The 27822-nt window shown below is 49.3% G+C and overlaps 9 protein-coding genes and 1 non-coding gene across 10 annotated transcripts; 5 read left to right on the forward strand and 5 right to left on the reverse strand.

Annotated features, from left to right (window-relative positions):
* Nucleotides 1-306: 306 nt before the first annotated feature.
* GGS25DRAFT_526486 (glycoside hydrolase family 76 protein) lies at nt 307-1419 on the forward strand (the record flags this gene model as incomplete). Its single annotated transcript, XM_049264997.1, has 1 exon — nt 307-1419. One exon carries the CDS (start codon nt 307-309, stop codon nt 1417-1419), a length of 1113 nt encoding a protein of 370 aa, XP_049112520.1.
* A 724-nt stretch (nt 1420-2143) lies between these two features.
* Nucleotides 2144-2723, reverse strand: GGS25DRAFT_526487 (uncharacterized protein; the record flags this gene model as incomplete). The annotated part of the gene is made up of 2 exons (XM_049264998.1): nt 2144-2497; nt 2586-2723. 2 exons carry the CDS (start codon nt 2721-2723, stop codon nt 2144-2146), a joined length of 492 nt encoding a protein of 163 aa, XP_049112521.1.
* A 1814-nt stretch (nt 2724-4537) lies between these two features.
* On the forward strand, nt 4538-5155 carry GGS25DRAFT_526488 (uncharacterized protein; the record flags this gene model as incomplete). Its single annotated transcript, XM_049264999.1, has 1 exon — nt 4538-5155. The coding sequence occupies one exon, from the start codon at nt 4538-4540 to the stop codon at nt 5153-5155; it is 618 nt and encodes a 205-aa protein (XP_049112522.1).
* A 3018-nt stretch (nt 5156-8173) lies between these two features.
* Nucleotides 8174-10799, forward strand: GGS25DRAFT_526490 (isoprenoid synthase domain-containing protein; the record flags this gene model as incomplete). The annotated part of the gene is made up of 8 exons (XM_049265000.1): nt 8174-8501; nt 8564-8598; nt 8661-8917; nt 8982-9663; nt 9714-9868; nt 9922-10184; nt 10248-10393; nt 10473-10799. 8 exons carry the CDS (start codon nt 8174-8176, stop codon nt 10797-10799), a joined length of 2193 nt encoding a protein of 730 aa, XP_049112523.1.
* Nucleotides 10800-10986: 187 nt separating this feature from the next.
* Nucleotides 10987-13103, reverse strand: GGS25DRAFT_528495 (SET domain-containing protein; the record flags this gene model as incomplete). Its single annotated transcript, XM_049265194.1, has 4 exons — nt 10987-12003; nt 12063-12321; nt 12398-12688; nt 12759-13103. The coding sequence occupies 4 exons, from the start codon at nt 13101-13103 to the stop codon at nt 11324-11326; spliced, it is 1575 nt and encodes a 524-aa protein (XP_049112524.1). The 3' UTR covers nt 10987-11323.
* Nucleotides 13104-13492: 389 nt separating this feature from the next.
* GGS25DRAFT_t117 lies at nt 13493-13589 on the forward strand. Its single transcript has one exon. It is a non-coding gene; the product is annotated as a tRNA-Glu (tRNA).
* Nucleotides 13590-14075: 486 nt separating this feature from the next.
* Nucleotides 14076-15555, reverse strand: GGS25DRAFT_511393 (nuclear pore complex assembly-domain-containing protein). Its single transcript, XM_049262718.1, has 2 exons — nt 15227-15555; nt 14076-15162 (listed from the first exon to the last, which is right to left on the reverse strand). The coding sequence occupies exons 1-2, from the start codon at nt 15378-15380 to the stop codon at nt 14399-14401; spliced, it is 918 nt and encodes a 305-aa protein (XP_049112525.1). The 5' UTR covers nt 15381-15555; the 3' UTR covers nt 14076-14398.
* Nucleotides 15556-21357: 5802 nt separating this feature from the next.
* On the reverse strand, nt 21358-21981 carry GGS25DRAFT_528503 (uncharacterized protein; the record flags this gene model as incomplete). Its single annotated transcript, XM_049265195.1, has 1 exon — nt 21358-21981. The coding sequence occupies one exon, from the start codon at nt 21979-21981 to the stop codon at nt 21358-21360; it is 624 nt and encodes a 207-aa protein (XP_049112526.1).
* Nucleotides 21982-22704: 723 nt separating this feature from the next.
* Nucleotides 22705-24155, forward strand: GGS25DRAFT_511397 (NAD(P)-binding protein). Its single transcript, XM_049262719.1, has 2 exons — nt 22705-23215; nt 23354-24155. Exons 1-2 carry the CDS (start codon nt 22929-22931, stop codon nt 23928-23930), a joined length of 864 nt encoding a protein of 287 aa, XP_049112527.1. The 5' UTR covers nt 22705-22928; the 3' UTR covers nt 23931-24155.
* A 913-nt stretch (nt 24156-25068) lies between these two features.
* On the reverse strand, nt 25069-27183 carry GGS25DRAFT_528506 (uncharacterized protein). The gene is made up of 3 exons (XM_049265196.1): nt 26979-27183; nt 26509-26910; nt 25069-26450 (listed from the first exon to the last, which is right to left on the reverse strand). Exons 1-3 carry the CDS (start codon nt 27009-27011, stop codon nt 25293-25295), a joined length of 1593 nt encoding a protein of 530 aa, XP_049112528.1. The 5' UTR covers nt 27012-27183; the 3' UTR covers nt 25069-25292.
* Nucleotides 27184-27822: the final 639 nt, after the last annotated feature.

The following is a 27822-nucleotide window of genomic DNA, read 5'->3' on the forward strand; positions in this document are numbered from 1 at the left end:
ATACGACACAACTGGCCCGGAGACCTAGTGGGAAGTCGCGCGTCTAATAGATATAGATGGATGGCTTTCCTTTTTATATTGACAGTGTGCGATAATGCCCATCTTATATGAGACCTTGACTGCCGGGCCCGAACGAGGCGAGACATTGACGCCTCTCTACTACTTATCTAGACGTTGTGTTTACTCACACGACACTTCCATGGTTCTGTTCTTAACATACCTATTATATCGAGGCATCTAGGTAGTTCGAACAGTTTCCAGTTTCGACTAAAAGCACCTCACGCACAGGTCTGGGGCTATGCAGATATGTTGTCGCAACTACCATGGCTGACAACATGTTGCCTCCTCTTACTCTCCACCCCCATATCCGGGGCCCTGATCCGTCGCGATAACCTCAACACGACGCGCGCCGCCGTAGACGCCATGATGACGCTCTACGACCCGACAACCGGGCTCTGGGACCCGAGCAGCAACGGGTCGTCGTGGTGGCAGAGCGGCGTCGCGCTGTGGATCCTCGCGGACTACATGGTGCGGACCGGCTCGCGGGCGTACCTCGTGCAAGCCGAGAACACGGTCGCGATCCAGCGCGCGCCGCTATCCTGGTGGCCGGAGGGCGGCGGCGACTTCCGCGCCGACAGCACCGACGACACAGGCTGGTGGGCCCTCGCCATGACCAGCATGTACCAGCTCACCGGCGACGACATGTACCTGGCCATCGCGCGCGAGGACGAGGCGTACATGTACGCGTACTGGAACACCACCACGTGCGGCGGCGGGCTCATCTGGAACATACCCGCGGGCACCTACCACAACGCGATCAGCAACGAGCTGTACCTGCAGCTGACGGCGCGGCTGCACAACCTGATCCCCGGCGACACGCTGTACCTGAACCGGAGCCTGCAGGAGTGGAGCTGGTTCAACCGCAGCGGGATGGTCAACGCGCAGGGGCTCGTCAACGACGGGCTGACGGACAACGCGGCGTGCGTCAACAACGGGATGCCGACGTGGACGTACAACCAGGGCGTCGTCCTCGGCGGGCTCGTCGAGCTGCACGCCGCGACCGGCGACGGCACCTACCTGTCCGCGGCGCGGCGCATCGCCGACGCCGTGCTCGCGAGCGCGTCGCTGGTGCAGGGCGGCGTGCTGACGGAGCCCTGCGCGTCCGAGGAGGAGTGCGAGCCCAACGGCACGGCGTTTAAAGGGATCTTCGCCAAGGAGCTCGGACGCCTCGACGCGGCGCTCGCGGATCGGCCGTACGCGGCGTTTCTGGAGGGCAATGCGAGGGCGGCGCACGCGAATGCGCGGAATGCGTCGGCGGGGAACTACTACGGGTTTAGGTGGCAGGGCCCGTTTGACAGGGTCACGGTGGGGTCGCAGGAGGCGGCGGTGGGGCTGCTGATGGCGGCGTATTTGGAGTGATGTGCAATCCAGAAGGAAGGGAGAAGGATGGAAGAAAGCTAAGGTTGCTTTACTCCTGACGAAGGTACGATGGCGCTGTGCCAATATCCCGGGCAGGCCTAGTGAAGCCATGGCGCCTGAGGCACATGCAGCAGTATGTGTAGGTATAGATACTTAAGGGGGAGAGACAGGACGGGCGGACTGTTTGCCTGAGGGTAATGAAGATGCGTGGCGAACTAGGGGACTGCAATGGTGTATTTTGTAAAGTGCCAAGGATAAAGGGGTACGGTTGGGTATATACTTGTAGAAATGAGTTTACTGTATACCTGGGTACCTAATCCATAGAGTAAACAAATTGAGGCAGTGATCAGAGTGGCGGCGCGAGTTGTTGAACAGGAGCACGGAGGCAGTCCCCTTCCTTGTTTTCATGGATAAGTGCCTAGGAGTTCCGTTCATTCGATCACAGATGTAAGCTCTGTAGCGTTTGAACTGGGTTGGTAGGGAATAAAGTCTTTCAATATTATACATGGTAGGTACCTAGTATGTGCTATTGAAAGAAAGGGGGCAAGTTTTGTACATTGTTGACGGTGTAAATGGATCAACATACGAAACCCTTCCGAGTCCAAATAACCTTAGCGAATCTTCCTTCTGCCGCGTCTCGAGTCCTCTAACTTCGGAATGTAGGAGTATCTACTACCTAAGTAGCCAAGGTAGTCCCAGCGTCCCATCAATACACATCTTCGAATTATTGGCCAAAATGCCGGTATCGTGTGACCGTCGAGTATCCCTCGTCCTCCGAGCCGCCGTCAACAACCCAACCCCATTCGCCGTTACCGATGTAAACTCGCTGATAGGTGACACCATCTTCAACTCGAGCTATCTCATCTGATTGGGGATCTCTGCTTGTTGATCCTCTGCGGACGTTTTTTTGTGCTTGCTTGCGCCGGTTCGTTATATACTTCGCGGCGGCGATGCAGCCCACCACACATGTTGCGCCGGTTGCGAACATGGCTTTAGCGAGAACATCAGCCATGGCGATGAGTTGAGAAGATGTTATCGGAGGCTTGAGTTTGTAGTGTTGTCGTTGAGCGATGGCCACCTAAGGTTCATGTCAGTTTCTAGTCTTTTGATGGTAGGAATCAAATACGCACACGAGGATGGAGGTCGTCGATTTACAAATGAAAGACTGAGAGTTGCAATGATGATGATGGGAGGTTCTCGTGGCTATATATAATTATGTGCGGCCGCATAGACCTCGCAATAATGAAGGCTGCTTGTTGTTTGATAGCTATGGGCTTTTCTTTCAAAGGTAGCTCTAAGACCATTGAGAAACTATTGCAAGGAGCATAACTGAGCATATAAAGCTACAGCTGCCATAATCGTAAGGCCAAAGTCACAACTTTATTTCCCACCAGGTAGCTAGATACTCATATCATAACCTCGACTAATCAATGTAGTGATTATTCGGTATTGGTAACAAATAAGTCACTTGTAGTTTATTGAACCCTAAGGTCACCACCAGCCTCAAACTGAATCTAAATGAATGGGGTTAGAATAAGGTCGTTATTATACACAGTACTAAAGGATAATGATTATCGCAGCAGCTTACCCCCATCTTCTACACATCGGGATATAACCATCAGCCAAGCCAGAACACTAGGGCAGCAACCATCAATAAAATAATGAATACCAAAATCGTAAGGCAGCCAGCCCTAGAGTAGTTTAAGAGCAATCCAGTTTTGCCTAGGGCTTGTAGGTATGTAGTTGCCTAGCACTTTAGCAAGGACAGCTCTCAACGAGTGACTTAATATCTACTAAGATACTACCTAGGTGCCCAATAGGTACATACCATATCTGCTGATTATCGTAGGTAGGAATTATGCTGAATTGTAGTATATAATATTAGTCCCTTTCATAACGAACAGAGCCATTGAAGCTTACGTGCCCCCCTTTTCTGCTGATGGTCATCCTATGAACAACTACAAGATAACCCTGATACCAATTAATAATTATGAGAAGAAGAGAAGTTTTAAAGGATAGCTAGTAGCTAACTGATCTATATCAAATGATATTAGACTTGTCAACTTTCAGACCCCCCTTGCTCAAATAAAACTTCCAAACAAGTCCTGTCCATTCACTCCAACTCTATACCCCTGATATACCCCTTTTCCCCTTTTAGATTCCTCTCAACCTGAAATATAGGCTGACTGATATATCTTTGGGACATCTACTAATTGTTTCAGTACTTAGGTAGTTAGATATTCGAACAAATGCTACTCCACTTGTGCCTCTAGATACAAGCGGTATTGAATGTCGTCAATATTGAAATACCTAGGCATTTAGCAGTGAACTGTTTAGGTTAACTAGGTCTCCAGATAGACCAAGATAGACTGGCTGTACATCCCCCAAGATACCTGATGAATAAACGCTCCATTTGCTTTGATTTTCTGCCTTTGAACTGTTCCCATTGCATGTTCCTGACAAGGAGTGGATATCGACTTTGCTCTAGGGGCCCCTTTGCTTTCTCCTAGCTAGTGCCTCGCTGATGGTATATCGTTATTTCGATCTTTTCGACTCCATGACTTATTCGATGAGCTAGCCCATGCCATACTTGTAAGGGATCACCTACCCAGTGCTTTCCCACTGTAGAATTATAGGATCCTCAGGTTGTTCAGTAGCTACCTGAGTACTCAGTAGTAGTAATGAATACCCTAGTCCCACAGGCCTTAAGCCAAACATTGCTGAAGCATCTTGGGTTGATGTTTACTTTCCAAATTCCACACCCCTCTCCCATCCCGTCAAACCTCACCAAGTCATTTTCCTCATTCATCTTCGCTTCGTCAACGCGATATCGTGAACATCGTTCGGCTTATTGAGCTACAAGAAATAATTGCTTCTAATATCCAGCAGCTACGACAATGCCGTCAAACAATGGTAAGATCCATCATCATTTCTTTACTCTATCTACGCACTGAAATATTACATCGTCACCTACGTGGCTAGTAATGTCACACCTAATCTACCCCCATTGCCTCTCCATTCTCATATGGATACAAGGCTATCAAAGTATGTCTATGGAACACGTTACTGACATTCAATGTTTGATGTGACTCCAGCTAAGAAAGCTCAATCGCGAGCGATGCGAAAGTCACATGCCCCCCAACCAGAGCCAACCCTTCTGTCACTCTCCGAGAAGATTGATCGACTAGAGCGAGCGATTAATCATGTCACTACAACCATGGAAGTGAGAATGGATCGCTTGACCGATTTGATCCACCGAGCTATTCCTGAGCGTGAGCCCTCGATCGTGCTTTCATCCGAAAGTAGCAGTCGCGAAGAATCTATTGCCAGTGACAGTGGTGAGAGTGACGGCCCCATTCAGGGAGGCGAGACTGCCGTTTCCGAGCCGCACCAGGAAGAGGAGATTCCGGGCAAACCCTACAGATGTGACGAGTGTGGCCTGGCCTTTGCAAGAAGCTGGTACGTTGCCAGACACAAACGAACCGCCCACGGTTCGAAGTGCCTTTGGCCAGGCTGCTCGAGAGCGCCTTTCATGGTCGCAGCCCGGCCATTCCACCACCACCTCCTCCACGAGCACCAGAATGGTGGCTTTGGAGGCGAGGAGAATGCTTCGGTGTGCAAGTGGCCGGGCTGTGCCGAGCCCAACGTCCGCAAGCGCGGAATGCTTCAGCACCTGCTGAAGCACAACCACGATGCGTGGCTGGCTCGTCGACGACAGGCCTCCCGGGCACGCTAGGTAGGTAAATACCCAAAGCTAGCATGACAAAACATGTTATCATTGTCCGCCTTTCAGGGAAACAACGTGAGGTTCTAACATTATGATTGTATACAGGTTGACCATTACTGGAAAGAAAGAAGAAAGGAATGAAGCAGTAACATTGATAAGACTCGAGGAAGTGCCTACACACTCTATGGAAGAAACAATGCTGTCTTCTCGTCCGTGACCCATACTGTCACCCTAGGTACCCTACCCGCCCAATGGCCTTAATGAGGGTTTGCCGTTGATTTGTATCATATTGATACTTTGATGGCTTGAAGAGTAATCGACAGGTGGTTATAATAATTTTCGGAGACAGGTTTCGAGTGGGTATCAACACAGAAGTCATTCAGATATGATAGGTCTTAATGGCCTCGGAGTCTTTACAATCGGTTTGTATCAATATGATACTTTGACGGTTCGATGGATAATTGCTAGGTGGCTTCAGGAAGTTTCGAGGTCGGGTTTCGAGTGTTCATCAACACAGAGGCCATTCAGACTTGAGGGAATACCCGCTAGGTACCAGGGGAATTGCTTTTCTTTCTTTACGGATAGGCATGAGATGGTACCATCTCGTCTTGTGAATTAATTGCCGAGCTACTTGCTACGTGCTCAATTAATATATTTCTTTGGTAGCAACTAAATGTCTTAAGTAAATTGTGCGATGCCCAACTTTCTGTCGTGGACTAGACTGGGCACTATACGGACTATGAAGCATCCGTCATCACACCAAGCTAAACTTCAATATTCTAGCCACGAAGGCGCAATGGCGATAATGGTTGAACCTTGATCAACGAGTAGAGCTGGTTGCTAACTTTCGTTCAACTCGTCACGTAATACCAACAGCTTACGAGATGCTTTATCCCATCTTTCTCCCGTCACTTGCTCACTTATCGCGTAGAGCCATTCCACAACAAGGTGATTACTCTAAAGTGACTATCAGAACCACTCCGGGAACGGCATCTTATGCCTCTTTTCTATGCGCGGTCTACCCTTATCAGCAATTCCCTCCAGCGTTCCCTTGAGGTCTTCTACTTCGTGGACCTTTCCAACCAGCGCAGATGAAATAACCCCGATAGGTGCTTCTTTCCCGACCACTACACCCGAAAATGGTACCGCGGCACTCTCTAGCGCGACGGCCGCTGCCCCAGCCGCCTGTGCTGCTCGGACTCCTACTACTAGCGACCCTGCCCATCAAATGACTCGTCAGCGCTGCTACTTCCAGGTATTTCGTCTGTGGAAGGAGGATATGATATGGTGTGCGTGTCTTACCAACGACGGGCATGCTGGTGACATCCAAGGACCCTATTACGGGACACATCTTGAAGCCATCATGAAGTTTGCCACCGACAATGGTGGCAGGAATCAAGACAGACTTCGGCGTCTTCATCGCTAACTTGGTGACGAGGAAGGTCATGTCCGTGGTGCAGAAAGGGCAGTTCTGGTGCACGAATTTCCGAACCGTACGGCAGACCATCTTGGGGTGAGGATGAGTAGGCGGGGAGGGCTTGCGTAAGTAGGTTGGCTGCCTCTTCTTTTGGTTCCACTATTCGAGCGTAAGTGCCTTGCAGGTTAGGTAGGTATGCAATAACTCAGTCCAAATAGTTACGCTGCTATCTCTCGAGCTCGGCCAATTCAACGGTAAAGATTGGGTGCTAGTTGTGTTATCACGAAGGAACGGCCCGTCACCGAGTAGATGAGAGGGGAAAGGGAAAAGGGAAAAGGGACGCCTTCACTTGGCTTTGCTATCTCCCTCTCGAACGCCCCCCACGCCACAGTGTCTAGAGCAGACCGATTGATCTGGGGGACGAAAGTGACTGCTGTTCCACGACATGTCTTAGCGCAGCTGGCACGGCATGCTTGGTCTCCGACAGCCTCTTCGACGAAAGAGGATGAACAGCCCATTAGACACCTAGGTGAGAGGTTTCCGAGGAGATATCCTTGTTTACATATAGGTAGTAACTGATCTATCATACCGATCGCCACATCCATGCGTGATTGCTCATTTTTTTCCTTTTTCGCTATTACCGATACCACTAGAGATCAAGACCGTGGCTATTAGTAACAACTTCGTTCTTTTTGCTTGCTACATACCAAGGTAAGTATGCTTCTTCCATTCTTCGTTAGTGTCTCACGCCTTCAGAGCACAACGGAAATTTTGGTCCTAATCCAAAGCGCTATTGGCGCCATCAGATCCAATTGAACAGCATTCATGATCTGGCCTATACCTAGCACCCAGGTAGATAGTAAGGGATATATTTCATCTCGCATTCTCTTGCCCCTTGTATCTAGGTAGAGAAGGGCCATATTTCCTTCCCTCAAGAAAGTGGAAATTCAAAAAGCATCTATCTGGCTGGGAAATGATCGCTACCCTCGTCCGTGCTGTGGCTTATCGACCCGTACCGTAGGTTTCGGCTTTGAAAACTTCATATGTACTAGGTAGCTAGATTACACGATAATACAAGCCGTGTTGATATACACACTTCCTCATTCGTATACCTGTACAATTCGTTGACACTGTCGATCTACTAGATAGTTCGAATCCCGAGCAGGTAGGTTTCATCATGGCAATCCGGCAAGGCAGCTCCCGACGGCTATCCCTGGGTATATTTGGCCGAATAGAGATTGCAATACTCGCTCAATGGCCAATGGCGGCTGGTAGGGCTGCTCTCTCAGCTTCGGTGGCGTTGCGATGGACATGCCCGAGCATACCAGACAGCCCACGATGTTGTTCTTTTGATTATCTCGAGCTACAGCCGTAGGCAATATTTAGTCGAATAGCTGCTTTTTTTATTTACCATGGCGTTGCTGAAGAAAGCAGAGATGTTTCGAACCACTATTATCTCCCATAGCGACCTCGATCGTGTCCTCGGGTTGCGGAGGTGGATGCTCCAAGTCGTATTATAAAGCAGCCGGGGATCTTCTGCGATGAATTGCCACCTCACACTGACATTGATCGCATTACTCGGAAAGCCAACCGAGAACTATTCAGCAATAATGGGTGTTAGCTCATTCATACGCAACTCTCTCCCTCTCCCACCGCACGTCTACAAGGGCGAGGAGTATTTCTGTCGGTTCACTCCGCGCATCCACCGCGATGCCCGTCTCGCGGACGCAGGGTCATGGCAGTGCCAGGTCGACTTTCTGGAATCCAGCAAGGCCGCTCGGGCGGGCGCGACTCGCAACAAAGAGGTATCCAGCTACGCTGTGGGATGCATCAACCCGGTCGTCGGCAACTTCACTGCCTTGTGTGCCTGTGAAGCCTTAAGCGACCGCCTTGCGCTCACAACGTACATGGTGGAGTATGCCTATATCCACGATGATGGTAAGAATTCCTCGGGACCTTACTAGGTTAGGGTGTTTGGAATCGACATTGACAATACTTAGTGATCGAGTATTCCGAGAAGAAGGATGAATCTCAGGTATGTTAGCATGGCTTGGTTGGTGAAACTGTTGGATTTGAAGCTCATCTAACGACGGGAAGCTGGTGGTGGCGAATCGACAACTCATCGAAGGTCTCACACTAGACGGAGAAGTCGGTGAGGGCTCAAAGGACCATGTCAGAAGACGACAGTTACAAGCCAAGATGGTCATGGAGCTTATGGAAGTCGATAAGGAACAAGCAAAGAAATGCCTTCGTCTGTGGAAGGAAATGTCGGAAGTGTTTGTTCAGATTAGAGACATGGACTTCACTGCCATGGACGACTACCTCAAATTCCGCGTAGTGGATGCGGGCTGCCCGTGAGTCTTTCCCCAACACCTGAATGAAACAGTAGCAACAGGCTACTCTAACACTATCGTATAGCTGGACTATGAGCCTGCTGTGCTTTTCCATGGATTTCACCTTAAACGACGAAGAAGAGGAGAAAACCTTGGCGCTCACCTGGGCAGCCTACGACGCCTGGGTTTTAGTGAATGACTACTTTTCGTGGGAAAAAGAATGGAAGAACCACGAGGCCAACGGTGGCAAAGGGATGATCGCCAACGCCATCTTCCTCTTCATGAAGTGGTATTCCGTCGACGCGGAGGAAGGTAAGAAGATGTTGCGAAAGGAGATCCTCGCGCGCGAGGAAAAGTACTGCAAGGCCAAAGACGACTTTTTGGCGAGCGCTGATGCGACGGACAAGACAACTGAGTGGCTCGAGCTGCTCGATCTGGTGACGGCGGGGAACTTCGCTTGGAGCATGACGACTGCCCGCTACCGATTTGGCGCTGAAGACTCATATCCAGCTCTAAGAGCCACGTGCTCAGAGACCGCGGATTCTGGCATCACGGACAGTCTTGGTAGCCCGATTTCACTCAACGCTGCGACGATGGCGGACAAGATCGACGTGGTCCTGAAAGACCGTAGGTACCTCGACTATAGCATTCGAGAGCGTCGGACTTCGAAACCTGAGCCAAAAGCGGCGGACCGGCAATCGATTGATCCTCCCGAGAAAATCGAATACAAGAAGAACCAAGTTGTCCATCTTCAGCAGTATGAGGAGGTAAGCAAATAGGACCTTGCTTAAAAATACCTTTGCTTACGATTTCCTAGATAGCCCTGCAGCCTCAAGAATACTTGGAGATGATGCCGTCGAAAGGGGTCAGAAATGCGGTGATAGACGGCCTAGAAGTTTGGTACCACGTTCCTGAACGGTCACTCTCAACTATTAGAGAAATCGTAAAATTACTACACAGCTCCTCCCTCATGTATGTATGTATCGTATTTAGTCCTGGTGAACACTTGCTGACACAGTGATCAGGCTGGATGACATTGAGGATAACTCCCCATTAAGGAGAGGATTTCCATCTACGCATGTCGTCTTTGGTGTCAATCAGACCCTCAATTCCGCCAACCTACTAATAATGAAAGCCCTGAAAGCCGCAGAGTCACTTTCGCCCCATGCTGTGCGCATTTTTATAGACAGACTCACTGATGGGCATATCGGTCAGGGGCTAGACCTCCACTGGACGCACAATACGGAGATACCCACCGAGGAAGAATACTTTACTATGGTCGATGGAAGTAAGTGTTTAAGCCTTCTAGTTATTTATGATTCAGGTATGATGCTGACCTTCATTTTACCAGAAACCGGAAGCCTCTTCATCATGCTAGCCGAACTGATGCGCTCCGAAGCTACGAAGCACAAAGACCTCGACGCCGGCCTTCTCATGAAACTCGTCGGCCGCTTCTTCCAGGCGCGCGACGACTACCAGAATCTCCAATGCGAAGAGGTACGTTCCCGCAATGGCCATCTATTACCAACCAGTCTTCCCTCCCACTACCTACTAACCATTACCTCCATCGACACAGTACACCAAAAAGAAAGGGTTCGCCGAAGACATCGGCGAAGGCAAGATCTCGCTCCCGCTGATCCACGCCTTCCGCTCCAAGTCGCCGCACCGCAGCCGCCTGCAGAGCATCCTGCAGCAGCGGAAAGCGGGCAACGGCCTCTCGCCAGAGGTGCGCAAGCTCGCGCTCGACGACATAAAAGCGACGGGCGGGCTCGAGTACGCGAAGAAGACGACGATTGAGCTGCAGGAGGCGGTCAATGAGACGCTTACGATGTACGAGAATAAGGTGGGCGAGAAGAATTGGCTGTTGCGGTTGGCGCAGAAAAGGTTGGAGATAGAGGTTTAGAGGGAAGAAGAATGGATGGCGCGCGAGCGCTGGGAAGTAGGGGGGATGGGGGGGTAAATATACGAGGTGTGGTTGGTTTTGTTAAGGCATATATACATATACACTATACTAGATTTTATATAGTCTCTTCGCATAATAAAAGAAGTGTGGCCATTCGTTCCCTGTTTCTTTGTTGAATCAAGATGAATCCTGCCCATCGAAGGTACCTATTAATTAGGTACCTATTCAAAGTCCTATCCCCTTTTCTGCGCTGAAGGTAGGGAAGTGTGGAGCCGAGTTCTCAGGGCTGTATGCAGACCACACGACCCCTAACTATCGTTGCGGCCGGGACTAATCTATGACAACGGTACTAGTAGCAAGAAGATATAGAACAGATGGCTTCGATTAGAGCTGAGATCCCCAAGTTTTCTTAAAGTTTCTTTCTCAGACGATAAAATGCTAGATCCAGGACATGTAGACATCAAGTTTAGATTCCTAACTCGCCTAAGAGTGTGACAATTTGCCAGCGCCCCTTTATTTACCGCCTAGACTAGATCCCACTGACCCTTCTCCACACCCGCGAAGGCCAAAAGTTTCATATGAGCAGTTCGGAACCGCTTCTTGAACGCCGCCGTACCCGGGCGTGGGTTCTCTGCATCCCGAACAACGTCATCATGCCACTTCCGAATTGCCCGACACCACAGCATGTCCTTCCCATAAGCCTTCTCTGCCGCGGGCAACAGGAATCCTAGATACCCTTCGTATGCATTCCAAGCCTCACCTCTGGCCAAGAAGGTCCGGTCTTGGAATGCGGGGTGGTAGGGTGGTAGTATCGCAACCCGGGCAAGAGCTTGCACCAAGGTCATCAATATCTTAGCCCATGCTGGCCCCCTTTTACGTTGGGTATATGCGCAGCCCTTGACACTGTACTTGACGGAATTCATGTAGTCAGAAGTTTTCATAGCACCTAGCATTTTCCACATACTCGGTAGCGGCTCCAATGTGTTTGGCCAGCGTGAATGAGGAAGGGCTTGGTTGGCAAGATCTCCCAATCTCACTTCCAAGCCTTCTATGTTCCACGAGGCCGGATCGTCGGCCTTGTTAGCCTTATCATCGGACCCCAAATCATACATTTTCTGCTGTATCTCGCGAACACGCTCAATGGCGGCTTGGTCATTATTACACCTGTCATTATGCGACTGGAGCTCCTCGACGCATCTTGTGCCTGACCAGTTTTATGCAAATTATTACATGAGCTGATTTGATTGGGCTGAGGGAACTTACATTCACAGTCGATCGAGTATGTCTCCTTCAAATTGGGTTGACGCTGCAGCACATCCGCAGTGACATCTGCATAGCAGTGTAGAATCTCTTCACCAGCCTTGATCGGTCGCAGCGAATGAACGCGGAGTTCTTTGCCCTTGAACACTACGACGGTATTTGGATCGCACGAATGGTTTATAGTCGACATGGGAATATCAATTGCCATTCCCGTTGAATAGCCGCCGCCAGCTTCCCGTACGCTCATGGCGTTCGTTAAGATCTTAAGGGGTGAGGATCATTATAAGTACGACAAAATCACGTCGGAATCATAGGTAGGTAAAAAGGGACTTACGTACGGCACAGTACAGCGCCACCATGTCCGATACTTCGGCATCCGACTCGACGAAGAGCATCTTTGCTTGTAATCCTACATCACATATTGTTATGGCATGAGGTCCACGCAGATGGTTGCTCATCATCGGGTTGAGCGCGATTAAAGCTTCCCATTGCTCAGGTGACAGTAGTTGATGAGCCTGCTGGGCAACAATTCTGTACAAGATCCTAGTACTGGGAAAAGCTTCGGGACCTTTCGCAAGCGTACTGCATTCGTATTTGTGGTACGCTCGCCACGCGTTTCTCTGGCAGAGCTGTAAAATAATAAGATTATTTCCGTTCTCCTACACAGCGTTCCAAAAGATAGAAAAAAAAATGAATTACTCTGGAACAGTATCGGCAATATTTGCACCCGCTACAGGCCATAGGATCCTGTACTTGGTCTTCTGCTGTTTTGAATCGGCCGGTTGGGTGCACTTTACTCTTGCTGTCCATGAAGCAAAAGTCACAGACGCTGCTGCGAACCTCGCCCTCGACGCATGTGGCTAAAGGAAGAGATCGGAATAGGTCTTCCCCCTCGCCGATATCTTTGGTGGTGAACAACCCGACACCAGCGTTGGGGATACTGGATTCGCGAACCTGCAGCGTGTCTGTCGCAGTGGTGTTATTGTAAAGATATTGGTTGAGTATTTCAACTCGCGAGCGCGATGGCTCATCCTCTGACTCCATTTCGGAAGTGGAAAGTTGATGAATCAATGCTGTAAAGAATGTTATTGATCAATGCTCTGGGGAACTTGTAGTAATGAGCACACCGTTTGCTAGGCATCGACTCTGGTATAAGGTGACTATCATCATCGGATGGATGCATAGTCGTGGGAGCAGTATGTGGCCAATAGGCAGCCATGGCAGAGAAACAATGGCCACTCATGCATGTATACCTAGTGTAGCATGCGACGTTTATCACATCAGTGTTGGTTGTATCACAAAATCCGAGTTTAAGGGGGTGGTCTATAGGGTGGCAGTTCGGCATTATATCGGAGTTTGAAAACTATGATATGACTAAAAGCATTCACTGCATAGTTAGTATTATAGACCAAAACTGCACATCAATTAACCAATCCGAATTGGTGTAGTGGCTAACATTTGACGCTCTCAAGATTGGCCTAAAAACCATGAAGGTCCGTCAAGCCCGGGGTTCGATTCCCCGATTCGGAGTTCTTTTTTCATTTTTCTTCAACCCGCGAAAACCTTTTTTTTCTTTTTTTCTTTTTTCTTTTCATGGCCTCTTACTGTTCCAATAACTTCAATGTGCAAATTAACTGCGCGACAATTATAGCGAACAGCATTGGAATATATCATGTTAGCAATTTCAATAAAATACCAACATCAGCAGTCATCATCTGCATGGGTGTCGATTTTAACAGAAGGGGAACATTGAAATTTTCATGCATGCAGCTTTCGACATTTCGAGATCGTAGAATTGCAAATCATTATTCCTTACAGCCATAGGGGACGCCGCGCTTTGAGCCTGAAAACACTGTTGCCAAAGCACTCAACCGTAGGAATAGAGTGACATAAAAGAAAAATACACAGCTGTGGCCGGGGCGTATAACTTTTGGAAATAAAACGATAATCTCATATGAAGACGTGGTCGCGACTATAGTCAGCTGCTCCCGGTTGGCCGTATGGTGACCGCTGCGTCGTGTATTCATCTTCCTCCTCCTATTCTATTCGGTTCATCGCTAACGGATTCATCCCTTCGTAGCCCATTGGTCGCGAGGTTGGCATTGGAGGAGGGTAGTCGTGTTGGTAAGTGTTCCAGTGCGTCTGCTGTGGTGGTCTAGACGAGGAAAATGAGTGTTGGTGTGGTTGGTATCGCGCAGTCGTGCCGAACTAGTCGGGGGTGTGGCGTCCGCCCTGCGCAGTCGCTATTCAAGCGATGCCTGCCTATGTATGTACCTGAACACCGGTGCTATGCAATCGCAGCAAAAATTAGGTATACAGAATCAACACTGTTGGTCTACTCAAGCCTGAGCACGCCCTCCAGTTCCTGTCTTGAACCCTTCAAGTACAACGCCCCAAGTACCCGCCTCGCTTCCATTCACAACTTGACCCGTAGCAATTTTGCGCATTAAAAGAGTGTCTTTGGCGATCGATAGTTTCTTGCAATCACCGCTTTCCAAGCATTCCCTGAACCACTGCTCTTCCTGCGCATCGAAGGGCAGGCTGGTTAAATCGAGTGCCTTGCTGGGCGATTGATCATTACGTGAAGACTCCAGCACTGTTGACACAAGACGTTGAAATAGTTGGCGACGCATGCATTCAGCATGCGATCGTGTGAACTCAAAGGCTTCGACAACACTAGATCGCGCGAGGGCGGTGAATAATAGTTCTAGCGTAGAAGACAATTGGATGAGAGGCTGGACCGTGTGATAATAAGCCAGAGGAAGGCTGTAATCGCCATCCTTGGCGTGGCGGACGAGGGCTGTGAGAATATCGTCGACGAAGTCAGGCTGCAATGAAGGGTGGGTGAGGTATTCCAATGCGACTTGGAACTGCTGGGCGTCCATAAGCCATAGACCCTTTATGAAGATTTTGAAACTTGTAGGTAGGCTGGCACGCTGGGCGAAGGCTTCTGCTCGGGTAGAGCCATGTTGATCGTCGACATCGAGTAGTAGGTAGTATACCACAGAGAGTTTGTGATGAATAGTAGCCGTTTTGCTAGCACAGATGTGTTCGAAGAGCTGTCGAAGGGCGGCTTCGTTTTTGGGAGGAAAGTGACTTGTAGCTATGACGACTAAATGAATATGCTGTTCGTGATGAAAATTGGGCATTTTACACGGGGATCATACCTTTGGAAATATTCAGAGTTCTCAGGACTCGGTCGATAAATAAAGAACCTTCAAGACTACGGCGCGTAGCTTCGATATGATGAATAAAGGTTCGATTGTAGGGAAATGGGTCGAGAGCACCGAAGATGCGTTCGAATTGAGTCGGGTCCAGCATTTTCAAGTATTTTCAAAGTTCCAGTGTTGGATTCAAAAATACGTCTTGATTTCCCACTCAAGTCTCTCGGAGTGGAGGAGTTGGACTGGGTACCCAGTAGGTTAGTATGTGTTATGGACGGATCCGTCAATGTTGATATTAATTCTAAGAATCAAGAATTTAGATTTACATATCCAGAGCATCGATAGCTACACTACACAGGTACAATGCAGGTATGTACGCTAGCGCCAGTACCTTAAAGGGTGGATCGAATAGAATAACGTGGTAATTCTTCGGGTAATAATTAGCTACCTAGCTTATCGCGTTTGCTCCTTGTTCAAGTGACGCGCCTTCTGACTGACTTTAGTAATAACCTTAATTCTGGTGGGGCTAGCCAGTAGATAGCCAGCCCAACTAGGGGAGGGGTTTGTTTTGTTTACTTTTGTGGTTTGTGATTTGGTACGTGCACTTTTTACCTTGTACCCAATTTTTATCCATTTTTAATTAATTCAACATTACATTGAATGTTTTCTTGATACATGTACATATATTTCCGCCTCTGGGGTAATACACAACGACGACACAACATCGACATCAGCCCACTACCTAGTGCCCAGAATAAGGTACAATACTATATCAATACAATCGTAAGGGGGATTTAGCCACCTCTAATATATACACGATTCGAGAAGTCAGGATCGTCCCTTAAGTGCTGCTTCGGCTACCGCTAGTTACAATGTCTACCCGACCTACTCGTCGAGCCGCTGCGGCGCGACGCCAAGCTATCATTGATTCGGATGACGACGAAGACGATGTTGTCGCAGAGACCACTAGAAAAATTAAGGAGGAAGATAGCGAAGATGAATTTGCTCCCGAAGCTTCAAATGCTAGATCATCCCGTCGTCAGACCCAAAGCAAGAGGAAATCCGTCGCACCTCCTACGCCCGCGACACCACGCACAGGCCGCTCTAGAAAGAGTGCTAGTGTTACCATGGAACCTGGTTCAGCAGAAACCAGCGAAATAATTGACGCTGATCAGTCAGCCGCTACAGTACTTGGCCCACCATCGACTGCCAAAAAAGCCCCTCCGAGAAAACGAAAGAGCGTTGCGCCGCGCAAGGTCAGCAAGGAGTCCGCACCGGAAACTCCGTCTCATCTGCCGACGCCCGCTCGGTCCGATGCACCATCTGAGCTCCAGGGATCGCCACTAGCTAGTGCTACTAAGCATAGTGTTAGTGAGCAGGAAGAAGCTGGGGATGAAACGATTACACAAATCAAACCAATCCGACCTTTGGATACCATATTAGAGAAGCCTATGGATATCGTCGTGAAGTCGCGAAAAATGGCTGTGCCAGTTGTCGAGGATACAGGACCGAAAGCTCGTATGGTCATCACTTATTTAATATTGACCAACTTCAAGAGTTATGCTGGGCGGCAAGAAGTTGGCCCATTCCATGCTTCCTTCTCCTCTGTGGTGGGACCTAACGGTTCTGGAAAATCCAACGTCATTGATTCTCTCCTTTTTGTCTTCGGATTCAGGGCAAGCAAGATGAGACAAGGAAAGATTTCTGCCTTGATACACAACTCCGCCGCTTTCCCGAATCTGGATCACTGCGAAGTGGCTGTTCACTTCCAGGAGGTCATGGATCTAGTTAGTTCAAGATGACAACTTGATGTATAACGATGGTATGCTAACTATAACTGTAGCCTGGCGGTGGTACGGAAGTGATCCCTAATTCGCAAATCGTCATTTCACGACGGGCATTCAAGAACAACTCGAGCAAGTACTATATAAACGGGAGCGAGTCCAATTTCACCACCGTCACAACGCTCCTCCGTGACCGAGGCATCGATCTTGACCACAAGCGTTTCCTCATTTTACAAGGTGAAGTCGAATCGATCGCCCAGATGAAGGCCAAGGCTGGCAATGAACACGAAGATGGTCTGTTAGAATATCTCGAAGATATCATCGGAACCTCCAAGTACAAGACGCCAATTGAAGAATCAGCCGTGGAAGTGGAGACACTCAACGAAATATGCATGGAAAAGAGTGGACGTGTACAGCATGTGGAAAAGGAGAAGAACAGCTTAGAGGACAAGAAAAACAAGGCATTGGCCTTCATTCGAGATGAGAATGACCTTACCCTCAAGCAGTCAGCTCTCTACCAGCTCTACATCAGCGAATTGCATAACAATGTGAGCGTCACGGAAGAAGCAATTGGCCAGATGCAAGCTCAACTTGACGCCGAATTAGAGAAGCATCAAGGAAGTGAGCAAGTCATTAAGCAGTTGCAGAAGGCATATTCCAAGGGATCCAAGGACTATGATTCCCAGGAGAAGGCTACCCAAAGCCTTGCCAAGGAAGCTGCCAAGTTCGAACAGGAACGAGTCAAATTTGACGAGAAACGGAAGTTCTTGACCGACAAACAGAAGAAGTTGGAGAAGACAATTACTAATGCTGAGAACTCTACGACTGAAGCTGAGGAAACCATTGAACAGTGCACAGAAGATATTGCTTCACGCGCCGAGGAGATCGAGACCCTCGAACAGCAAGTCCAAGAGGAGGAGGCAGAGCTTGCAACAATCCGAGATAACTTAAAAGGAAAGACACAGGTATTCTCAGACAAGATAGCCATCAAGCAAAAATCACTTGAGCCGTGGAAGGAGAAAATCAACCAGAAGCAGTCTGCTATTGCGGTCGCGGAATCCGAATTGACTATTTTGGAAGAAAAGGCCAACGCTGGCGCTGTTGCCCTTGAAGAGATGCAAACCAAGATCTCTAATATCGAAGAAAGTCGTACCACGAAGCTCTCCGAGCTAAAAGAGTGCCAAGCTGAAAAGGCAAAACTCGAGAAGGAGGTAAACAAAGTTGAGGCAGATCGCGAGAGTCTGGCGCAGATGGAGCCGAAGGTTCGCTCCAAGGTGTCAAATGCTAGGCAAAAGGCAGAGGAAGCCAGGTCCAACCTCTCACAGAATCAAAATCGTGGCGACGTCCTCACAGCATTGATGCGAATGAAGGAAACTGGACGAATTGATGGTTTCCACGGCCGGCTTGGAAATCTTGGCACGATTGACGAAAAGTACGACGTTGCTATATCCACAGCATGCCCTTCTCTCGACAACTTTGTCACCGATACGGTCGAGGTTGGTCAACAATGCATTGAATACCTCCGAAAGACCAATCTAGGACGCGGCATTTTTATATCTCTGGATAAACTGCGCTCGCTCAACTTACAACCCATTCAAACCCCCGAAAATGCGCCACGACTTTTTGACTTGATTGATGCCAAAGAAGATAGATTCCGGCCTGCCTACTACCACGCTCTCAGGGATACTCTAGTCGCCAAGGATTTAGCTCAAGCGAACCGTATTGCTTATGGCGCGAAGAGATGGCGAGTAGTCACACTCGCAGGAGAGCTCATTGATAAGAGTGGTACCATGTCCGGAGGTGGAAATACTACTAAGAGGGGTCTGATGTCGAGTAAACTAGTAGCTGATACGACTAAGGAGCAAGTTATCAAGCTTGAAAGTGACCGAGACTCTATTGAACAAAAGTTCCAGGAATTTCAAGACCATCAGCGAGAACTGGATACCCGCCTCAGGTATCTCAAGGATCAGATTCCTCAGTTAGAAACCAAGATGCAGAAGATCGGCTTGGAGCTACAAAGCGCTGAGAAGAACCTTATGGATGCCCATCGTCGAGTCAAGGAATTAAGCAAGGAACACCAACCATCGCAAACTGACGATAACAGGGTGGCCGTTTTACAGAAGGAGATCGCAAAGCTCAACAAAGAAGTGTCCAAGCTTCATTCCGAGACCGAGGGCGTGGAAGCTGAGATCAAGGAACTGCAAGACAAGATTATGGAGGTTGGCGGTGAGAAGCTTCGCGCTCAACGTGCCAAAGTCGATGCCCTGAAGGAGGAGATTTCCTCTCACAATGAAGAGGTTTCCAACGCTGAGGTCAAGAGAGCCAAGGCAGAGAAGTCGAAGACGAAGCTCGAGAAGGATCACGCCAAAGCAACCAAAGAACTGCAGGCCGCCATACGTGACCTTGAGAACCTGGAGGAAGAGGTCGAGAATCAAGGCAGCAAGTCCGAATCCTTGAACGCTCGCGTGGAGGAGGCAGAAGCGGAACTCGCAGACAAGAAGAAGGAATTATCCGAGTTGAAGGCTGAGCTGGATGAGAAGACATCAGAGCTAAATGCGACTCGTGCCTCCGAGATCGATATGCGTAATAAGCTTGAGGAAAACCAAAAGGTCCTCATGGAAAATCAGAAGCGCCTGCGCTATTGGGATGATAAACTGAGCAAGCTTGTTCTTCAGAATGTCAGCGATCTTAGCGGTCCGCCACGAGCCAAGAAGTCGAAGCAAAAGAAAAGCCAAGACGAAAATCAAGATGAAAGCGAAGAGGGAGCCCAAGAGGGAACTCAAGGGGAAGAAGGGGAAGAAGGGGAAGAAGAGTCTGCGGAAGATGAAGAAGAAGAAGAACAGGAGCAACAGCCTGAAGAACTTCCCCGATTCACGGAGGATGAATTGCAGGATATGGATAAAGACTCCCTGAAAGCTGAGATTGCCGCCCTCGAGGAGAAGACACAAAATGGCAATGTGGATGTTAGCGTCTTGTCGGAGTACCGCCGGCGAGTGGAAGAGCACGCAGCTCGCTCATCCGACTTGGCGAGCGCCGTCCAGCAACGCGATGCCGCCAAGAAGCGCTGCGACGATCTACGACGGCTCCGGCTGGAGGGCTTCATGGAGGGCTTCAGCACCATCTCCTTACGACTAAAGGAGATGTACCAAATGATCACCATGGGCGGTAATGCAGAGCTCGAACTCGTTGACAGCTTAGATCCTTTCAGTGAGGGCATTCTCTTTTCCGTCATGCCGCCCAAGAAGAGCTGGAAGAACATTAGCAATTTAAGTGGTGGTGAAAAGACGTTGTCGAGTCTGGCGTTGGTGTTCGCTCTTCACCACTACAAGCCCACGCCGCTGTATGTCATGGACGAAATTGATGCTGCGCTGGATTTCAGAAATGTAAGTTATTTTCTTCTTCTCTTGTTCTACTCATTGAACATAGCTCCTTACATTGTACACTGGTACTGACAACATTTATTTAGGTGTCAATCGTGGCCAACTATATCAAAGAGCGTACCAAGAACGCACAGTTCGTCGTCATTTCGCTACGTAACAACATGTTCGAGCTTGCCGCTCGGTTGGTCGGCGTCTACAAGGTCAATCATATGACGAAGAGTGTGACGATCGAAAATAAGGATTACATTGCCCGTGGCGTTCCGAGGCCACAGCCTAGCAGCAGTCAGACAGTGACGTCGTGATAAGTATGCTGATAGCCAGTCAGGGTATGTAGCCAACGATTCATAATTCTAAAACGGCTTGGGTGGAATAATGAATGATTGGTATGGTGCGGAGCGAAATGAAATGAGTTATGATGTTTACTTGCGAGATGAATAAGGGCTTGATAGCCGGGTCACGCATTGGATGAATTGGTTGATTAACTGATAGATGATAAGGAGGTGCGTTATGTTAATCACGACATGAATATACAGTTCCAGACTGAGAGGTCCGGGATGGTTGCAATGTGTAAATTGGTGTGGTCTGATGGCAAAAAGCTTTACGATGGCCTACTACTACAGGTATAGGTATGGTAAAATCGCTCAATAGGTACCTACTTAGTAGTAATGTGAGTGTGCCAACAATTTTATTTGTACTAACACTAACACGAATCCTCAACCCCCCCTTTTTCTTATCTTCAACAATTCAATTATGGCCGTTATAAATCCATTATTCAACATGTTCTTTATTCCTACCATTGATGTACATCAAGTACCCGCTTTAACCATCGCTGGAGATCCAAAACTCTCCAAAATTCTCCGGTATTTAGACCAGCCGGCAGCATTTACAGCATCCCGCCAGGAAGCAAGCAAGCAAGCAAGCCAGGCATCTCCCCAGCTCACCTCGAGGTTTCATTTACTGTACCTACCTTTTACCAGTTCACCAAGCCATCCACATTGTTAACGTCGGCGCGGAACCGGCGGCGGATCTCCCGGCGGTCCCAGATGGCGCGCAGCTCGAGGTCGAGCCGCTCCCGCAGCTGGCGCCAGTGCCGGCACTGGGCCAGGGCGGCGCGGTCCCGCGGGTTCGCCTGCAGCTCCTCGATCCACCGCGTGTGCTGCTCCTTGATGGCGTTGTAGGAGGCCAGCGTGGACTCGATGGTCGCGTCTTCGCGCTCCGTGAAGGCGAGGGTTGGGGGGGGAGTGGGCGTGGGGGAGTCTGAGTCGTAGTCGTCTTCGTCTTCGTTGTCGTTGGGAGAGTTGGAGTTGGAGGATTTGCCGTTGTTATTGTTGGATGATGTGCCCTCCTCCTCATCCTCCTCCTCTTCCAAGCTGCTCAACGGGCTCGTCTTCGAGTTTGGGTCTGAGATGGGTGCTCTGCGCGGGTTGGGCGTCGGCAGGCGCGTGATCGGCGCCCGCCCGTGCTTCTGGCAGAAGGCGAGGAAGGCGTCTGCCCGGCGGGTGGTTATTTCCTCTGGCGAGACCTTGTACCGGCTGGCTGGGATTGTCAGACGTGGGAGGGATTGGGGGGTCGGGCGGTTGGGAGGGGTTGACATCTTGGAATTTCTTTTTTTTTTGGGGGGGGGGGGGGAGAGTTGGACACAAAGTTGTAGTTGGAGAAGAATCCAGTGATTCTTCTAAAGTTTGGCAAGCAAGATGGATAGATGAATAACTGCCCAGTTTGCGGGTGGATTGTGCGCTGTGTGCTGTGTGCGAGCTACGACATGGCTACGCTGCTAGGGTTGGGGATTCGTATTATAGGATGGCTGAATGGCATTGTTTCGTATTGTTGAGAGAACAAATGAAATTCAGCCTGGGTTTTTGGGAATAGGCATGATTGTTTATGGGTTGTCACGTCTTTGTGTGATGATTGTACCGCTACGCTTTATTGTGCTATAACTATCTCCTTGTTCTCCCTGTTGATGAGCACTGCTGATTGCTTATGAACTTTGCAGTGCTGTGTTGGATAACTAGAGCAAAGTATGTGTCTCTAGCACTTACACACGCGCTTATCGCATGGTTTCATACGCTACTCTGGATCTTTGTATGTATAAGATGCCACAACTCGCTTCATATAGTTTCATAGCGTCTCGCACCACAGACATCGTCGTTTCGTTTCGCTGCCTTCTTGTTCGTTTGATCATGTGACATTCAAGACACATGACATGGCCCGAAAAGGAGGTTTTTGCTCACCAACAGAATAAAGGGGCTAATTAGTCAGCGTGAGCAGAATAGTGTAGGCAACCATGAATGTCTTATCTTGTATTGTATTGTACATGATTTACGTGATCCAACATCCATACGATCGCAAGCCAATCCAATAGGATGCATCGATTCAGGCCAACAGTTTATAGCGCTTATTCGGATGCCTGGGCAGGTAACTCTTTTACGTGTCCATTTAACTAAAACCTTTTCAAACACCGATCTTGTTGACTTATGTACAACTTAAAACTGATTCTACTAATACAACTATTACAATATCTAGGTACTAGGGACTAAAGCCATGCCGCAGACCTGGCTAATCACCGGCTGCTCCAGCGGCTTCGGCGAGCTCTTCGTGCGGAAACTCCGGGCCGCCGGCGACAACGTCATCGCCACCGGCCGCTCCGCCGAAGTCAAGCTCCGCCACCTCAAAGAAACCGGCGCCGAGATTCTCGATCTCGATGTTTCGATCCCCGCGGAGGAGATCAAGGCTAAGATCGACCATGCGTGGAATATTTATCCCGGGGGCATTGATGTGGTTGTTAATAATGCGGGTTATATCCTTAGCGGTGCGCTTGAGGAGTTGAGGTGGGTATAATTGCTACTTTCACTGACATCGCTTTTACTATCACTATTGCCTGATAGCGTGGCTTTGTCCACACTTCGATTAATATGAGAAAATTGGAATGTAAGCTGACAAATGACGATGATGATGATGGCTATTAGCGTGCAAGAAATGGAGGACGTGATGAAGACAAACTTCTTCGGCCCTTTCAACATCACACAAGCCATACTACCCAAAATGCGAGCTACAGGGAAAGGAACGCTGTGCTATATGAGTTCGCAAGCGGGGTGGCACGGCGATCCCGGCGCCGCCGGATACTGCGCTTCGAAATTTGCCGTGGAAGGGATGGCCGAGTGTCTCTCGAAAGAACTCGCTTTCATCGCGCCCGCCGTCAGAGTCCTGCTCTTCGAGCCCGGATACTTCCGGACCCGCGCGTTCCACAACGTCAACTACACGACCGTAAGCGACGCCAGTGACTACTCCCAGTTCCACAGCGGCGCGGTGGCGCACGTGGAGGGCGTGAAGAGCAACGAGCCCGGCGATCCGGATAAAGGGGTCGACCGCATGATTGAGATCATCAAGGGAACGGGCGTGGCGGCGGGGAGGACGGTGCCGTTGAGGGTGCCGCTGGGGAGTGATGGGTGGGGGAAGGTTCATGATAAGTGTGTGGAGACGTTGAAGATTTGCGAGGAGTGGGAGGATGTTGCAAGGAGCACGGATGTGGATTCGTCAGCATAGGTGCCCTGAAAGGAACCCATTTCACCTAGCCTACTGCTTAAGAATTGAGACAGTCTCTTTCACTGACTTTCTTGCTTTTATGATACTGCCTGTACTTGTGCCGAACTTACCTGGTCCCAAGATATTTCAAAAGATGTGGAAGTACATAGTCGGCGCCGCCGGTCTCACTAGATCGGCAGTAGTTAGAACATTCGGACGACGATCTCCCCCCTTTGAAAGACCCCACAATTCACTTGATAATTGTTGCAGGTGCCTGAGGCACCATAGGTTCCACTAGGCCGTATATTGGCACTCCGCCAGTATAGTTAGGAATAAAGCAAGCTTTCTTCCATTCGTCTTTCTTCTTCATGGTTTGCAGCTATCCTGCAACAAGAATGATGTAGGAGGGACTAGTACTAAGCATGGGTAGTCATCATTCGATTAATATCCCCAACATTTCTAACAACACCTAGCTTACATTCTAGAACATGCCCACCCGCAATGCCACCTCTCAACGGCACCTATTACACCAAGCCCCTCAACCTCGCATGTAAAGCCAGCTCCCCCGCCATAATCCACCACCCCATCACCGTCTCCGGCGCACAAGTAACCGCCCTCCCACCCAGCGCAATCCGCCGCCCACATCCACATCCCTGTGCTCGAGGCTCTGATCGCGCACGGCCTGGGACGTGAACTAAAGCCCCCACAACCACAACGACGGTGGCAGTGAGACGCTGCTATACCACGTCTCCTCCGCTCCTTCGCTGGCTCGTCGACCGCGCCGCCGCCGATGATGTGTCGCTCGGCGACTCGACTTCGCGGATCTCGCAAACGGCAGGTTCACACCCCGCCCGCTACCGCTGCTCGAGGCGTGTGCGGAGAGGGGGGGCCGTTGGGTACTTTCTGTTCTTGCGCGGGAGGGGCGAGTGGGAGGATGCTGCGTTGTGCTGCGCGAGCTGCGGCGGAGGTTGGGGTTGATGAGGCGGCTCTTGGTGGGGATGTCCCGGCGCATACGCACTCGTTAACTATGCTGCTACGGCGAGGTGTAGCGCGGCTGTGGTGAGGTGGCTGTTGGACAAAGGTGCGGATCCGACGGTTAGGGGGCTGGGCAGTGGGATAGATGCTGAGGATCTAGGTCGTGTGTACGCGGAGCCGGTAGAGAGTGTGGAGTTGGTGAAGTGTTGCAAACGGACTATTAGGAAATCTAGGTGATGAGGAACTGTGGAAAAGGGGGTACCGATATTACACCACTAGTATTGTAATAACTTCGTATCCAGCATACATCTATCTTCTAATTAGGCCATTAATCATATTACAATATAACAATCCCGAGGTCCGTGTAAAGAAATCGGCATGAGGTAGGCACTTTGGCTCTTGAGTCGCCTATGCTCTTTTGGTACGCTTTCTTCCAGCCTGGGCCTCTTCTCCAGCAGCAGCAGCTGACCGCTTCCTGCCCTTCTCCTTCTCCCTCTCCTCCTCCTCCTCCTCCTCCTCATCATCCTCCTCCTCATCCTCCTCCCCCACCTCCTGTATCATATCTTCAAGTAGGTCGAACAGATCTGTCATGGATCCAATTTTTCTCCTCAAACGTAATACCCCGTCCTCATAGACTTTCTTGCGCTCCAATGCCATGTCAATAACTTCATCAATCGATCGAAGTAGCTCGCGCTTCTTGAAGAATTCCCAAGCCAGCGGGTAGACTTTAGTTTTCAAGCCTTGCTTTGGGCCCTTCTTCGCCAGGAACTCACTCAGCTGCTGTCGCGTGATGGGACCTAGAGCCCAGCGGAACTCGTCAAGCGTCCAAGTGTAATTGTCCTCGGCACTTCCCAGGATCAAATGACGGATCATGGCGCGAATTTGGTCGCAGTCTTGGTCGATATCGGTGCCGATATTGAGATACTCTTCTTCTGGGAATTTTCCTTTATAGCCTGGCCTGATGATCGAGTACCGAATTGGCCTGAGGGAGTCGTAATTACGACGACTGAACCCGGGCTTGGGTGTTAAATCGATCGTGCCATCGACTTCCTCTAGATATTTTGCCTGCTCTTTAACCCGCTCTCTTTCGGCATCACTTTTAACTGATCTGGACCCTAAAACACCCCTAATCGCCCACGTAGACTCCTGCCATAAAAACCCAAATGGGTTGCGTTCCCTCCCCATTTGCATCTCTTCCTCATACTCCTCCTGTAGTTGCAAAATACACCAATATTCGTCGATATCCCCGAGACTAAGATTGGGGAACACGGCCTTTGCTGCATTGTCCCGTTGGTCTGCTTCGATCACGGTGTTAATATAATTCAGTAGTCGATCTTGCACATAGTGGTTAGGCACATCGCTAAGCATATGATTGTAGCAGCGGCCAAGTCGGCCGCCACTGACGAGGCCAGTGCCAAGGGTTAAAACGCTGCCGTTATTGTTTTCGTCCTTTGAGTCTCCCCACACGATCTGACCACGGATGCGAACTGCGTCCTGGCCTGATAGACCGGCCGAGGCTACCAGAGCGTCAATCAGTTCAGCGTTTGTCTTGGTATCCTCTGGTGCCTTAGTCAGAGTTAGCATTTATTTCCCAAGTTTCAATCAAAGGAGGCCAGCAACTTACCATCCTACGGGGGGAGAATGGCGCCTTTGGACGTCCTCGCAGATTCGGCCCGGGCGCTGCAGGCGGCTGCCAATATTCATCGAGGGGCAGAACAGAAACAACATCTTCATAAATTTGGATGCACCGATGATTAGGAGCATGAGTTTTTATGTAATGTATGACACCGTCGATAAGAGAAGTCAGATTCAGCTTGTTATACTTTTCCTCTATCTCAAGTTGTTGGCGTTCGGTACTTTGCGACGGGTTTTGGCTTTTTTCTTTCGCATCATCTCCCTCCTCGCCCCTCTTCCCGTAATGGCGGTCTATCTCGTGCACTACCTCGTGCTGGAACTGATATATCTGGTCATCCGAAAGTATGCCGTGTTGTTTTAATTTCGGGATTATTTGATCCTTGGCTTTGGCCTAGAAGTCCCGAATTAGTCTGATTGGAAATCTGTATGTATTGGGGATATGATGTGCTTCTAGCTTACTTCTTGAGCCTTGCGGTCTTCCAGCCTATTCATATTTGATGTAGTCACGCTTCCGCAAAGGCAAGGCAAGTGATTTATTTACTTTCGACACGTTTTGAAATTTAGTTGCTAATAAGATTGATGACATTGACGTGAATAAGACAACCTTGGAACCTAAGAATAACATTGGATAAATCGTTGCGCGCGCGGTGGCACGTGTCATCGTTACCCCTAACTCTGGACTTTATTTTGTGCCAAGGGTACGTACGAAATACGATATCTATTTACGTCATTGTAATCAAAGTGAACCAAGAGAACGAACTCATCCCATGTCTCATGAATTCTCAGAAATGGCTTCTAGAATATTTCCCCATACTATACCCCTGTTAAGACCCATGTTGACTCTTTTTAGCACCTAATTGGCACCTCTAACCAATTAAGCACCAAAAGCAGGTCACCCTTAGTTAACTACAATGTTTAACCTAGGCATCCAAAATAAAATAAATAAAATAAACAAAAAAAGCGAATAACCTTAGTAGATTCACCCAACAGCCGACTGGAGCACTGGTAGAGGTGCAAGATAGAATAATATTCGGGATGCGTCCTCTATAAAGATCCAAGCTGTAAGAGCTTACCCCTGACCAAGCCTCTTGCCCCACAGCTCATAGCTCACTCGGAGGCACATTGTTCAACTCAGCAGCCACAGAAGACGCGGTTTCTTTCATTTCGTTGTAACTATTATATGCCCATGAAAGTATCGTGGTGTATTTCTCACGACTTCAACAGGTTTATCCTGAATGTACATGGATCACGGGAGGGCAATACGAAGACTTTGGAGGTTAGTGAGATAAATAGCAGAAACGTT

This window comes from Hypoxylon fragiforme (assembly GCF_022984875.1).
Source record: "Hypoxylon fragiforme strain CBS 206.31 chromosome Unknown GGS25scaffold_10, whole genome shotgun sequence".
NCBI lineage: Eukaryota > Fungi > Ascomycota > Sordariomycetes > Xylariales > Hypoxylaceae > Hypoxylon > Hypoxylon fragiforme.